Below are 15,872 nucleotides of genomic sequence, written 5' to 3'. Positions count from 1 at the left end.
AGGGTAAATGCACAGTCTTTTATCCAGAGTAGGGAAATCAAGAACTCCCACACTCCAAAGACACAAGTTTGTAGGATAATTGACTTTGGTAAAAATTGTAACTTGTCCCTCGTGTGCTGGCTGATCTCTGCTTGGCACGGACTCAGGGGGTCGAAGGGCCTGTTTCTGCACAGTATCTCTAAAGTCTAAACTATATGGAAAAAGCTGCCAGGGGAGGTAGTTGAGGCAGGTACAGCAACAACATATCGGACATTTGCACAGGTACATTGTTGTGAAAAGTTTAGAGGGATATGGGGCAAACGCAGGCAAATGAGGCCAGCTTAGTTGGGCCATCTTGGTTGGCATGGAGGAGTCGAGCATCCACGAGGCATGGACTGCTTGTTTCGGAACTGTCTGACTCCATGATACTTCATACATACCCCTGGCTATTCACCAGGTACACCTAACACGCCCATGCCAATGGGCTCGCTGTTTTCAAGAGAGAGTTAGATAGAGCTCTTAGGGCTAACGGAATCAAGGGATATGGGGAGAAAGCAGAAACGGGTTACTGATTTTGAATGATCAGTCATTGATCGTAGTGAATGGGGGTGCTGGCTCGATGGGCCGAATGGCCTACTCCTGCACCTAATCTCTACATCTATGTTTCTATGTTCTTCTTTACAAATGTGGTGGCTTTGTTTGTGCCAATTTTATATTAATTTTTGTAATCTTTTTAATGATTTAGTTAAATGTGATTCTTAGTGGATTTTTAAAAATGTTTATTCATTTTCGCACCTCAAGTTTTTTTATGGCCAGTTTCTCTGTGTCTGCTGCTATCAGAGGTACATTGAAAATACAGTCCAGACACATATTAGCTGGGCCTAGGCTTTGTCAGTCTGCAGTCCTGGAGGCCAAGAGTGGATATTTTTAAGGGAGAGATAGACAAATTCTTGATTAGAACGGGTGTCAAGGGTAATGGGGAGAAGGCAGGAAAGTGGGATGATGAGGCAGAGAGAGGCCATGATTGAATGATGGAGTAGACTTGTTGGGCCGAATGGCCTAATTCTACTCCTATAACTTGTGAACGTGACTCTGCCTGTCTGAATGTCCATGGCAACCCGGCTGGAGGGTGTAGGAGCCGGACTGCCAGGAGTGTCAAATACACCCGCAGAGTTAAGCCCACTTTGGCTGTCAGTTCCGCGACAGGCCGTTGGCGCGGAAAGATTTCGGTCACTACAAAAATTTCGGAGCCCTGCGCGATCTCGCGCACAACTACATACCCCTCCGCGCTTCTAAGTGGGATCGGCCACGCGCAGCCATACGATGCCCGTGCGCCTCAACACAACCACGAGGTCGCGTAATTTGCGTGCCAAGGACACGTAAGTGGGACAGGCCCTTTACACAGTGTGATCCCACCAACATGCCTACAGAGATCGGCAGGCATAGTGAGTATATGGGTCTGAACAAGGGTCTCGACCCGAAATGTCACCCATTCCTTCTCTCCAGAGATGCTGCCTGTCCCGCTGTGTTACTCCAGCATTTTGTGTGTACCGAGTATTTGGTCAAAGTCTCTACAGGAACAACACTCGTGGACTGTGCTCTGTAGATGAGGAGAGAAATAATAATTGCATAGCAGAAAAAATATGCAATGACTTGTTGAACTAATGTTGAACTAACAAGGGTGGCTTGGCAGCGCAGCGGTAGAGTTGCTGCCTTACAAGCGCCAGAGACCCGGGTTTGATCCTATCTACGGGTGCTGTCTGTAATGAGTTTGTATGTTCTCCCCGTGACCTGCGTAGGATTTCTCCGAGATCTTCGACTTCCTCCCACACTCCAAAACACATACAGGTTTGTAGGTTAATCAGCTTGGTATAAATGTAAATTGTTCGTAGGGTGTAGATTGTTCGTGCTGTATCTCTAAGCTAAAACTAAACTAATTCTTTACCAACAGTTTGCTCAGCACATTCACTCAGAAACCAGGAAACATCTATTAATCTGACTGGGCTCCAGTGTAACTAAACCTGATGAGTAAACACAACTGGGACTTCAGGTGACAAATCCTTCCCATTAATGCAGCCAAGGATTGATCTCACCTCTTTCCGGTTTTCTCCCACATCCCAAGGACATGCAGGCTTCCAGGTTAATTGGCTTCTGTAAATTATCCCTCATGTATAGGATAGAACTAGTGTACAGGGATCGCTGGTCGGCACGGACTCAGTGAGCAATGCTGCATCTCTAAGTAAACTAAATTGATAGCATTCGCTCAGAATCACACCTTTTGAAACCCAACTCATAAAAGCTGTTGTTCATAATCTGCAGCTCGGCGTTTAACACCATCATCTCCTCCAAACTGGTTACCAAGCTCACGGAACTGGGTCTCTGCACATCCCTCTGCAACTGGATCCTCAGCTTCCTCGTCAACAGACCACTATCTGTACGAATTGGCAGCAACACTTCCTCCTCGATAACTATCAAGGTTGTGTGCTCAGCTCCCTGCTCTACTCAAGACTGTGTAGCCGAATACAGTTCCAACTCCATCAACAGTTCCAACTCCATCAACAACACCTCCGTTGTTGGACGAATTACAGATAGACAATAGACAATAGGTGCTGGAGTAGGCCATTGGCCCTTCAAGCCAGCACCGCCATTCACTGTGATCATGGCTGGTCATCCACAGTCATTACCCCGTTCCTGCCTTCTCCCCATAATCCGCTCTTTAAGAGCTCTACCTAAAGGGCCTGTCCCGCGAGCATGTGACCTGCATGCAGCAAGCGCGACCTAAAGGGCCGGTCCCACCAGCATGCGCCTGCATGCGGCAAGCATGACCAAACCAGAAGCAGGAGCCGCGCGGAGGTCGAATGAGTGACACGGTGTCGAGGCGGCTGCAGGCCGGCAGGCCGTTGCCGTGCGGAATTTTTAAACACGGTCAGTTTTTCGGAGCCCCGCGCGATGTCGTGACCAGCCCCGCACAACTCCATACGGCTCCGGCGATCGAGGTGGGACCGGCCCCGCGAGGCCGTACGGCTCAAGCGACCACGTTAGGTCGCGCTTGCCGCATGCAGGCGCATGCTGGTGGGACTGGCCCTTTAGGTCGCGCTTGCCGCACGGAGTCGCATGCTCGTGGAACAGGCCCTTAACTCTCTCTTGAAAGCATCCAGAGAATTCCACAGATTCACAACCCAAGTTTTTCCTCATCTCCGCTCTAAATGCCTTACCCCATAATCTTAAACTGTGGCCCCTGGTTCTGGACTCCCCAACATCGGGAATATTTTTCCTGCCTCTAGCGTGTCCAAACCCTTAATAATCTTATATGTTTCAATAAGAACCCTTCTCATCCTTCTAAATTCCAGAGCATACAAGCCAGCCGCTCCATTCTATCACCATATGACAGTCCCGCCATCCCGGGAATTAACCTGGTGAACCTACCGTGCACTCCCTCAATAGCAAGAATGTCCTTCCTCAAATTTGGAGACCAAAACTGCACACAATACTCCAGGTGTGGTCTCACTAGGGCCCTGTACAACTGCAGCAGGACTTCTTTGCTCCTATACTCAACTCTTCTTGTTATGAAGGCCAATGTGCCATTTGCTTTCTTCACTGCCTGCTGTACCTGCATGTTTACTTTCAGTGACTGATGAACAAGGACCCCAGATCTTGTTGTACTTCTTCTTTTCCCATACTTGACACCATTCAGATAATCTGCCTTCCTGTTCTTGCCACCAAAGTGGATAACCTCACATTTATCCACATTAAACTGCATCTGCCAAGCATCTGCCCACTCACCCAACCTGTCCAAGTCACCCTGCATCCTCATAGCATCCACCTCACAGTTCATACTACCACCATCTGCAAATTTGCTAATGTTACTTTTCATCCCTTCATCTAAAACATTAATGTATATTGTAACTAGCTGCAGTCCCAGCACCGAGCCTTGCGGTACCCCACTAGTCACTACCTGCCATTCTGAAAGGGACCCGTTAATCCCTACTCTTTGTTTCCCGTCTTCCAACCAATTTTCTATCCATGTCAGTACCCTATCCCCAACCATGTGCTCTAATTTTGCCCACTAATCTCCTATGTGGGAACTTATCAAATGCTTTCTGAAAGTCCAGGTACACTACATCCACTGGCTCTCCCTTGTCCATGTTCCTAGTTACATTCTCAAAAAATTTCAGAAGATTAGTCAAGCATGATTTCCCCTTCGTAAATCCATGCTGACTCGGACCGATCCTGTTACTGCTATCCAGATGACGATGAGTCAGTGTATGGCAGGGAGATTGATCAACAGATCAAATGGTGCCAGATCAACAACCTTGATCTCAACGTCAGTAAGACCAGATTGTGGACTTTGGAAGAGGGAGGATGAAGACAGTGTTGGAGAGAGTCAAAAACTTCAAACTCCTGGGGCGTGCATATCACTGAAGATCTATCCTGGACCCAGAACATTGATGCAATTATTCAATGCCTCTACTTCCATAGAAGATTGCAGAGATTCGGTATGTCAATGAACAGTCTCTTGAACTTCCACAGGTGTACAGCAGAGAGCATATTGACTGGTTGCATCACGGCCTGGTTCGATAACTCAAATGCCCAGCAACAAAGAAGATTGCAAAAAGTGGTGAGCTACCCAGTCTATCACAGGCACTGACCTCCCCACCGTTGAACGGATCTACAAGAGTAACTGCCTCAAAAAGTCAGCCAGCATCATCAAGGCCCCACATCCCACCTGGCCACGCCCTCATTTTAAGAATAAGTGGTAAGCCATTTAGAACGGAGATGAGGAAACACTTTTTTCACACAGAAAGTTGTGAGTCTGTGGAATTATCTGCCTTAGAGGGCAGTGGAGGCCGGTTCTCTGAATTTCAAGAGAGAGCTAGATAGGATTCGTAAAGATAGCGGAGTCAGGGGATGTGGGGAGAAGGCAGGGACGGGGTACTGATTGGGGATGATCAGACATGATCACATTGAATGGCGGTGCTGGCTCGAAGGGCCGAATGGCCGACTCCTGCACCTATTGTCTAATGTCTATTGTCCTGCCATCGGAAAGAAATTATAGGAGCTTGAAAACTGTAACGTCCAGGCTCAGGAGCAGCTTCTTCCCTACAACTATCAGACTATTAAACATGACAACATCCAAATAGGCTCCTAACTATTTCAACTTGAGGGGAATTATTTTTGACTTTATAACGTATAATTTTTTTGCTGGTGTTTATAATGGGTTTTACAGGGCACTGTGTTTACATATCTGTTGTGCTGCTGCAAGTAAGAATTTCATTGTTCTGTTTTGGTACATATGACAATAAAACACTCTTGACTCTTAATATAAATAAATGCCTCAAGTGGATGCCGTGTTGCAAGGTTGACTGACCGTTGATATAAGGTGGAATATCACAGAAGATCATAAACAGACCTATGTCACGCATAATACTAATCACTAACAGCATTATCTGAGACGTGTGGAGAGAGCCAGCACCACATCACCTCACACACGCTCTTCCTGACATCAAACTCTACACAGGCAGAGGAGAGACTCAGTCCCAGCGAGGATAGTTCCTCAGATACTGGACCCCCATTCACCCAGCTGCAACACAAGTTATATCGAGCAGTTAGTTTAGATAGTTTAGTTTAGAGATACCATGCAGAAACAGGCCCTTCGGCCCACTGGGTCCGCGCCGACCAGCGATCCTCACACATCAACATTACCCTACAATTTTTACATTTACCAAGCCAATTAACCGACAAACCTGTACGTCTTTGGAGTGTGGGAGGAAACCGAAGATCTCGAAGAAAACCCACGCGGTCACAGGGAGAGCGTACCAACTCTGCACAGACAGGACCCGTAGTCAGGATCGAACCCGGGACTCCGGCACTGCATTCGCTGTAAGGCAGCAACTCCACCGCTGCCCCCTGATCTCGGTGCAGGAACCACAGAAGTACTTGATGGTGGAGACTTCCCAGTAAACCACTGAAGTGCGGCAAAGGGAATCACCGCCCTGGTCAGGAGGTGGGCGCGGAGTGGAGGGAGGGAGGTGTCACGGGGGGGGAGCAATCTCTTCTGATGCTGAGGGGGGAGATGCGGTGATTAGTTGGCCGTGGCGTGTTCAGTGGCAGCATGTTTGCTACAGAAGGCAGTGGAGGCCAATTCACTGGATGTTTTCAAGAGAGAGTTAGATATAGCTCTTAGGGCTAACGGAATCAAAGGGATTTGGGGCGAAAGCAGGAACGGGTGCTGATTTTGGATGACCTGGCTTGAAGGACCTATTTTCTATGTTTGCGGTTGGGTGTGTGAACGTGGCGTGTTTGGCCGTGGTGTGTCCGGTGGCAGCTTGTTTGCGGTGGTATGTCTGGTAGTGGCGCGTCAGGTGAGTGGGGGCAGGAGGGGGCAGGCGGGGGGTGAGGGCAGAACGATTGGAGGTTCAAAGCTACAAAGGACAGGATCCATGGAGAGGGAAAGGGAAGGAAACGTCCCAGTGCTGCTGAGGAAGATCTCATCATCAGACAGACACAATGGAAAGACAAACAGTGAAACTAGACGAACTAAATTTGGAGAATATGTAGTCCGGCTCCTAAAATGTAGTCTGGTTCCTTCTGCAGTTGTATAGAGCCCTGGTGAGACCACACCTGGAGTATTGTGTGCAGTTTTGGTCCCCTAATTTGAGGAAGGAAATTCTTGCTATTGAGGGAGTGCAGGGTAGGTTTACAAGGTTAATTCCCGGGATGGCGGGACTATCATATGCTGAGAGAATGGAGTAGTTGGGCTTGTACACTCTAGAGTTTAGAAGGATGAGGGGGTTCTCATTGAAACATATAAGATTGTTAAGGGCTTGGACACGCTAGAGGCAGGAAACATGTTCCCGATGTTGGGGGAGTCCAGAACCAGGGGCCACAGTTTAAGAATAAGGAGTAAGGAGACAAGGAAACACTTTTTCTCACAGAGAGTTGTGAGTCTGTGGAATTCTCTGCCTCAGAGGGTGGTGGAGGCAGGTTCTCTGGATGCTTTCAAGAGAGAGCTAGATAGGGCTCTTAAAAATAGCGGAGTCAGGGGATATGCGGAGAAGGCAGGAACGGGGTACTGATTGGGGATGATCAGCCACGATCACATTGAATGGCGGTGCTGGCTCGAAGGGCCAAATTGCTTACTCCTGCACCTATTGTCTATTGTCTAAATCATCACATCTTTAACAAAAGGAAGAGTGTAGTTGACTTGCACGTATTCAATGGATGGGCATTGCCTAGAATGAAAAGTGCAGTCCACTTGAGAGGCATTTGTAATACAACTACATCAGTGATGGCAATGTTACTGTGCCTTCCATCACAGTGAGGACATTATGCAAATTACAGTGAGGAATATGGAGGAGTCACTGTGGTGGATGTTTATGTTAAAATGTATTTTGTGTGTTCCGCTGCTTTTTATGTGTATGACTCACTTGGCAAATGAAATTTCCCGTATGTTGCAAAACATACTTGGCTAATAAAGTATTATTGTGATTGTGACACCAGCCACAGTCCAACGCAGCAAGACAGGACTCAGATATCTGAAGAATATGAAGAAGGGTCTCGACCCGAAACGTCACCCATTCCTTCTCTCCAGAGATGCTCCCTGTCCCGCTGAGTTACACCAGCGTTTTGTGTCTATCTCAGATATCACTGACTGATATCTCAGTCAATGCAAGACGCTTCTTGAACAGCATGGTTACTACGAGGAAACAAATGAGGATCAGCAAATCGGAATTGTTTGCAAAATGAAGTCTTACTTAAAAGGATGAAATGAGATCACCCTGTGTTGGTCTGACTCATGAAACCTCGCGTGAGTCTCACACTAATCTTTAACACAAATGTACAGAGTGGGTTCGCGTAGCTGTGAGATCACAAGTAACCTCCTGCGGTTCATTTTGCGGCTAATATAAATCACGTTATACCTGGGGGAAATCTAATAAAGATGTGCTGGGTTCTGTGAAGAGTTATTGCAGAATTGTTTTCCAATAATTAATTGTGTCCAGAGTTCTTGCTTTGTGTGATTAAACGTGTGATTTATGCACCATCATTAATTACACATGAGGTCATGATTTTCCACGGCAGTTCCATTACTTACAAAGTCTGTGATTTAAGTTCAGCCACAGATTCTTATTAGTCACAGAATCAAAGACTCAGACCCTTAGGCACAACCCGAAAGATGGCCCATCTAAGCTCGTCCCATTTGTCCATATCCTTCCCAGCCTCACCTATCCATGTACCTGTCCAAATGTCATTTAAATGTTGTTATTGTACCTGCCTCAACTACTCCCCTTGGCAGCTTGTTCCATAAACCTACCACCGTCTGTGTGATAACATTGCCCCTCAGGTTTCCATTAAATCTTTCCCCTCTCACCTTAAACCCATGCCCCCTAGCTCTTGATTCCCTTACCCTGAAAAAAAGACTATGTGTTCACCGTTATCTATTGCCCTTGTGATTTTATACACCTCAACCTCCTGCGCTCCAGGGTGTAACGACCTAGGCTGCCCAACCTCTCCCGAGAGCTGGCAACATCCTTGTGAATCTTCTCTGCACTCTTTCCAGCTTAATGACATATTTTTTCCACAAGGGCGACCAAAACTGAACAAGTTCAGCCATACCAGTCTTCCTCCATATATTTCTGTTCACATTCAATCTGTCAGCATGTGCATGCAATTTGTGTTCTATGTCTATTTGAACACAGGTCCAAACACTGAATGTCCTGGCTACCTATAACAGATGAACATTATGATAATTATTTTAAAGTGAACAGCGTCTACTGTTGAGAATTTAACACAAGGTTATACTTGACGAGTCCGGTGAATTGGTCAGCCCTTGCTCAGACACCAGCTCCCTCCGCCTCCAGAAGTAAGTAAGCGAAAGGTCATCATTGACAGCTTTTTGTGGCTACATTTTACAGTGTCAACTATTCAAAGGGCAAAGGGCAAAATACTGTGGGACTAAAGGGTCTGTCCCATTTGGGCGTCATTTACACGTCACGACTGTGATGCGCGCATAGTGCGTATTACGCGCGCATGGTGCGTGGCGACGCAGGCAGTAACTTGCGGTTGCGCACGGCGCCCCAGGATTTTGGGATGTACAAAATTTTTGCTCGCCATCTGCGTGACGCGCAAATGACGCCCAAGTGGGACATGCCCTTAACTGCCCTGAGTTGGGGCAGTACAAGACAGTCAGAAACGCCCTGACCTGCTTGTCGACTTTGTGAGCGATGATCGTGGCTCCTTCCTCCACCTCGGTGTCGTTTATGGGCCGGATGCGGAGAGCCACCTGCACAAAGCACAAGGACAGTCTCCCGTTGATGGATGAATGCAAAACATGCAGAAAACCCCACCCACCGATCCCGGATACAAGCAGAGGTCATGACAGCCAGTCTGAGCATCCACACAGTGCAAAGTGTTTCTGATGAACACACAGGATCTGGAGAGTTGGAGCACTTCAACATTGTTCCGTTTATTCACAGGACCACACCTAAACAACACTGATCCCCTTTGTGGAGATACAGCGTGGAAACAGGTCCTTCAGCCCACTGAGTCCACGCCGACCATAGATCACTCATTCACTCTAGTTCCATGTTATCCCATTTTCTCATTATCTCTCTACACATTAGGGACAATTTACAGAGGCCAATAAATCTACAAACCCGCACGTCTTTGGGATGTGGGAGGAAACCGTAGCACCCGGGGTGAACGTGCAAACTCCACACAGACAGCACCCAAGGTCACGATTGAACCTGGCTCTCTGGCGCTATGAGTTTACTCATTCTGTGCCACCCTAGTGTTGTCTTTTAATGGATTCAGTGGGGTTTTTGGGTCATGGTTCGCACCATTCTCTCTAAATGGTTAAAAACTAGATTTTGATTTTTACAATTTTAATTTTTACACTTCAATTTTAAACAGTTTATTAAATTATCAGTTGACTGGTATAAAATAGATCAAAACAGATGAGGAAGATATGTTGATGGAAAAAAATATTTTGATAATTGTAGGTTAATTTTTAATTGATATGCTTATTGGCACGTTTCTGTCTACAAAAGAACACCTGGTTGTGTTTATTTGGTTGGAAGCTGCACATATTAGTTGTGGTTCAGGTCTTTAAGGGATCACCTGAACAAATTAATTCCCCAATGAGGTACTTTGTCCTGGGGGGTAACCCATGAAATGAATCCCGTACATTCATGGTTAGGTCATAGGGTCATAGGAGACAGACCCTTTGGCACAACTTGTCCTTGCCAATGAAGATGCCCCATCTAAGCTAGTCCCATTTGCCCGTGCCTGGCCCAGAGGGAGGTAAATCTCTGAAATTCTCTATCCAGAGTGTATAGACCATTGGGACTATTTAAGGCGGGGACTGCACTTGGCATTTTGCTTTGGACCCCAGCATCTGTAGTCCTTTGAAAACAAAAGTCCTTATGCACACGTTGGGTTGGCAGTGGGCGAATCACAATTTAGTTTTACCTCCTCTCCAAACTTCAATGTCAATTGTGATGGTCTCCCATGAGCAGTGAACATATTAAGCCGCCACTCTCCCTCTTGGGGAGATGTGCCAAGGGCTTTGTATGCTCGATGGACCACTAGGAACCAAGTCAGCAGGTAAACAAGCCAACGCAAACAAGCTTCTAGTAAACCAGTGTCCTTCCTCTCAGGTCAAGAACAGCCTCTCTCAGTGTCCTACCAGGGACGTACCAGTGTCCTAAAGGTGACCTACAAATGACCTTCTACGGACATACAAGTGTCCTACCAGTACACTGACCAAGAGGGTGCCATGGTTTGTGGGGAAAGATGTGGATGAGAAGGGTTTGTAGGCACTCGTGTTCATTCTTACTTGGAGCCCACCCTAGCATTTCCAGATCCTTTATTTGCCATGCCGTGTGCTCCCAGTATCCCTCCTCTCTCAGGTCAAAAACGGCCGAAAATTAAAATAATGGCTTTGTATATTTGGGCAAATAATGAGAATGTGAAACAGGGCAGTGTCGAGAAGCTGCACAATTGCAGGCGGAACAGTGGTTCCATTGTGCACACTTCCTCTTATCTTTGTTTTTCATATGAATTGGATACATGCAACGCGCATGATTCCAAGAAAGGGTGCCCCTCACTGTTAGTGAGACTGTCAGATCAAGTTTACTTGGCAACTCTCGGTGGTTTGTGAAATGATTGTGTGCTGATGATGGCTGGGATCAGGGAGGGAGTGCCCTGCCAGATGAGTTCCTAATAGGCTTCCTTGCAGGCTGTGGCTGGATCACTCACTTCACCCAACAAGGGGCTGCTGTTCTATACTTTCCCCAGCTGAATAGCAAAAAATAATTAATACTCTGATTACCAGTCTGTTGAGGAAGAGTCTGGTGGTTCTTCAAACAAACCTGTCCTCACTTCATAGCGAGCTCAAGAGAGATCAGTCTCCACCTCAGATAGAGCCAACTTCATGGGGCCTATTCTGGCAAGGGCTACCGCTGGTTTTGAAGGATGCCAGTGGAGGCAGAGACAGACTAGCATTATACCATGGGCGTTGTGGATCTGTTACTGTCGAGGGCATAGCTTTGAGGTGAGAGGGGAAAAGTTTAAAGGAGATGTGTGGAGCAAGTGATTTTTTCACACGGAAGGTGGTGAGTGCCTAGAACGTAATGTCAGGGGTGGTGGTGGAGGTATATATGACCGTGGTTTTTAAGAGGCTTTTAGAAAGGCACATGGATACGCAGGGAATGGAGGGATCACGTGTAGGCAGAGAAGACTAATTTACCTTGGCATCATGTTTGGCATGGACATTGTGGGCTGAAGGGCTAGTTCCTGTGTTGTACTGTCCTGTCCTTTGATTGGGCAAGGAACAACGAGACTTTCCCATTCTGAGAGTTGAGGCAGCATCTTTGGGAAAGGAATGGAGCAAACGGAGGGAGTAAAGGAGCAGTGTAGTTGTCTGGTGCGTGATATGAAGTGAAGGCTTGAAGGTGGCTTCACAGTTGCTCAAGTTGATTCCCATTTGGAAGTAGCATGTCTCGGATCTGGGAAGTGGAGCGCTGGATGAACAAGGAGACTCACTCTCTACTGAAGCCCAGATCTATGAGCGTCCATGAAGGGTGTCTGCACGACTGCGCAAGGAGTCCAAGTATGATCTGCACGGGGCTGCCGGTGATGTGAGGGACAATTCCGGAACAAACTGGAAGCTCTATTCCAGCAACCTGATGCCAGGCGACAGTGGCAGGCTACAAGAATACCATCGCGGGCTACAAGATCAAATCTGGGTAATCTCTGGAAAACAAGCCGGCACCATCCAATCTGCTCAATGCCCTTTTTCCCGTTATTGAACGGGCAAATACAGCTTCACTGAGACGCATCCCTCCCACTCCCCCACTCCCTCCCCTCCCTCCCCCCCCCACTCCCCCACTCCCTCCCCTCCCTCCCCCCCCACTCCCCCTCTCCCCCACCGGCCAGTTCTGTCCCACATCCCTCAGAGATAGAGATCAGACCTGCTCTCGTGAGGGTAAACTTCAGGAGAGAGACAACCTGCATGGGCTCTGAAATCATGCAGCAATTCACTGGCCACTGTCCTCACCCACAGCTTCACCCTCTCAACTCAACAGTCTACTGTCCCCATCAGCGTCACGGAAACCTCCAGCACTGCTGCCATGGACGGTCGCGTGACGTGACCTGCCTCAATGCTCACCGCCCGGTAGCTCGAACACTGAAGGAGCGGGAGAGCTTTGAAAGGTCGGTGTCACCCATATCTGTGCCTGTTTCCCGGACAATCTGACCCGCTGCAAGTTGTGTACAGATAGTCTACAGAGGTATCCTTTTCCCTTGCACTACATTCAGCTCTGGATCATCCCGACATTAAGATCACACATCATGTCAGGATGCCATTCATTGCCGACAGCTCAACCTTCAACACTGAATAAGCTCATCCCTAAATATCTCATCCTTGGCATTGGGACCTCCATCTGTAAGTGGCTTCTGGACTTCCTGACCAGCAGACCTCAGTCAGTTAGAGTTGGCTAGAACATTTCCTCCACCCTGGCCCTCCACATTGGTGTTTCTCAGGCTTGTGTGCTCAGTCCCTGCTCTGCTCCCTGTACACCCACAGCTGTGCAGACAAGTACAACACCAACTCTATCTTTAAGCCTGCCGATGACACCACTGTTGTCAGCCAGACTTACAACAGCAGTGGGACAAAGTACAGGAAAGAGATGGAGAACCTAGTGTCATGGTGTCAGGAGGATAACCTAGCCCTTGATGTTAGCAAGATGAGAGAGTTGGTTGTTGACCTCAGGAAGCGAGAGGGATGAACACACCCCTGCCCTCAGCAACAGGGCTGCTGTAGAGATGGTCACAGCTGCATGTTCCTGGGCAACCACGTCACCAGCAAACAAACCTGGTCCCTTCACACTGGTGCTGTGATCAAGAAAGTGCATCCGTGTGTACATTCTGTGGAGCCCGAGAAGATTCGGCATGTCCACAAGGATTCTCCCAAAAATCTCCAGATGCACTTCAGAAAGTATTCCAATGAGAATAAAGAGTACTTTGGATGCTTCCGTGTTTCTAATGCAAAATACATTTTAGAAGGTATTCTGACGGGATGCATCTCAGCCTTGGTTTGACAATTGCACACCTCCTTCCCAACTGGACCTGGTCCTTCCATCCACTCCATCTTCACGTGCGGTGCATCTGGAAGTGTTGAGGAAGCTGCACCCTGGCCAATCCCTTTCCTCTCTGCTACCTCCTGGGAGAAGATACGGGAGCTTGAAACCCTGGATGTCTGGACTTCGGAACAGTTTCTCAACCAATCACCTCTTTCACAGGTACACAAAATTGCTGGAGGAACTCAGCGGGTGCAGCAGCATCTATGGAGCGAAGGAAATAGGCGACGTTTCGGGCCGAAACCCTTCTTCAGACTGCTGTCCTTCGCTCCATAGATGCTGCTGCACCCGCTGAGTTCCTCCAGCAATTTTGTGTACCTTCGATATTCCAGCATCTGCAGTTCCCTTTTGACCTCTTTCACACTTCCTCCCTAGGGGGGATACTGCCACCCTCATACCCTTCACTTTACCTCAGTAGGTTTTTGCATTCCATTCTTGCACTATTCTGCAGTCTTGCACATCATTGAGCAAGGAATCTCATTGGTGCATATGACAACAAACTAACCTGAATCGGTTTACAATTTAGAAACAGGATTTTCTATCTTGCAACAGTGGTTGACAGAACCTTGAAGGAAAAACGTTAAAAACATCTTACACATAACAGCCGCCTTTAGGCGTGGACACGATTGGAATATGAATCAAAATAGGTGAATATTTAAACTCGCTCGGTGCACCAAATGTCACAAATTCACGCTGAGCCTTAAGTAAAATAACATGAAAACCACAAGCCATCCTATAGTTTTGTAAATCGCCTGCCTGCAAACTCCAAGTAGCCCAGTGTTTTCAACTTTCTGCATGTTGTGGGGCGGAGCACCACTGTCACAGTAAATGCAGGGAACACAACTCGTACATAACAAAAAGACACAAAGTGCTGGAGGAACTTGACGGCTCGGACAGCATCTGTGGAGATAAGGCAGGCGACTCGTCCGTCCATTCCCTCCACGGATGCTGCCCGACCCGCTGAGTTCCTCCAGCACTTTGTGTCTTTTCTGCAAACCGGTGTCTACTAACAGTTCACCAGCCGCGCCAGGAACTGCAGGTGCAGGTTTACAGGAAAAAGACACGCAGTGCCTGGGTAACTCGGCGGATCGGGAAGCCCACGGTGTGACCCCCCCCCCCCCCCCGAGCGCCGGGGCCGGACGCGAACTCACGGTCAGCTGCTGGTCCTTGCTCTCGCCTCCGTCCTTCATGTTGCCGGGGCCGGGGCAGCACCGCACTCAGCTCAGCTCAGCTCCCGCAGCCGCCCCCGGCAACCACAAACCCAGCGGGGGCTGGAGGAGGCTGCCCGCCGCCCCGGGAGCCGCGCTGTCCCGCAGCCGGACACACTCTGAGCCTCCGCTGCCGCTGCAGCCGCCGGTCCCAGGCTGGCTGTCTGTCTGTCTGTCCCTCACTCACTCTGTCCCTGTCCCTGTCCCGGTCAGTGGGGCTGCTCATCGGCGCCGCCTGGCGGTCACCCGCGGGGGAACACAACAGGTCGGTGGGGAGAAATGAAGAGGGGAGAACTCTAGTGGTTAGATAGAGCTCTAGTGGCTAGTGGAGTCAAGGGATATGGGGAGAAGGCAGGCACGGGTTATTGATAGGGGACGACCAGCCATGATCACAATGAAACGCTGGCTCGAAGGGCCGAATGGCCTCCTCCTGCACCTATTTTCTATGTCTATGTTTCTATGGGAGGGGGGGAGAAAGAGAAAGAGGGGAGAGAAGGGGGAGGGAGAGCATGTAGAGAACGTGAGTAGAGAGGGAGAGAAGGGGGAGGGTTGGAGAGGGAGGGGGAGAGGATGAGGAGTGGGTCTCGCACTGAGGAAGGGGACAGGGAGGGGGAGAGAGGGGGGGTTCCAGACACAGAGGAGATTCCAGAGACCAGGACGCTGACACCTGCAATACAGAAACACAAGAGGCTGCAGACCCTCATGTTTACTTCATCACAAACTGCTGGAGGAACTCAGGGGGTCAGGCAGCATCTGTGGATGGAATGGACAGACGATGTTTCGGGTCGGGACCCTTTCTTCAGACTGTTGGAGGGGGGAGGGATGAGGTGGGGGCAGGATAAATCATGGTGAATCATAACTGGATACATGGAACTGCAGTTCCTGGTTTACCAAAATAAAAGAGTGCTGGAAGAACCTCCACAGATGTTGCCTGACCTGCCGAGTTCCTTCAGCACTTTGCCTTTTCCTCAAGATTCCAGCATCTGCAGTTCCTTGTGTCCCTTCACCTGTATTGACCGATCACTTAGGAAGACTGGAGTAATGCAGC

At 48.6% G+C, this 15,872-nt stretch overlaps 1 protein-coding gene across 2 annotated transcripts in view; it reads right to left on the bottom strand.

Moving 5' to 3' along the window:
• The window catches only part of kif19 (kinesin family member 19), a 124,636-nt gene extending 109,653 nt beyond the window's left edge, over nt 1–14,983 (bottom strand). For both annotated transcript variants that reach the window (XM_033044561.1, XM_033044562.1), the window contains exons 1-2: nt 14,768–14,983; nt 9,179–9,259 (exon numbers count right to left, since the gene is read on the bottom strand). In XM_033044561.1, the coding sequence (XP_032900452.1) occupies nt 9,179–9,259; nt 14,768–14,806 (120 nt within the window). In that variant the 5' untranslated portion in view covers nt 14,807–14,983. The remainder of the gene's footprint in view (nt 1–9,178; nt 9,260–14,767) is intronic.
• Nucleotides 14,984–15,872: the final 889 nt, after the last annotated feature.

This window comes from Amblyraja radiata, chromosome 26 (genome assembly GCF_010909765.2).
Source record: "Amblyraja radiata isolate CabotCenter1 chromosome 26, sAmbRad1.1.pri, whole genome shotgun sequence".
Taxonomy (NCBI): Eukaryota; Metazoa; Chordata; class Chondrichthyes; order Rajiformes; family Rajidae; genus Amblyraja; species Amblyraja radiata.
This window is presented reverse-complemented; position numbering and strand designations above follow the sequence as displayed.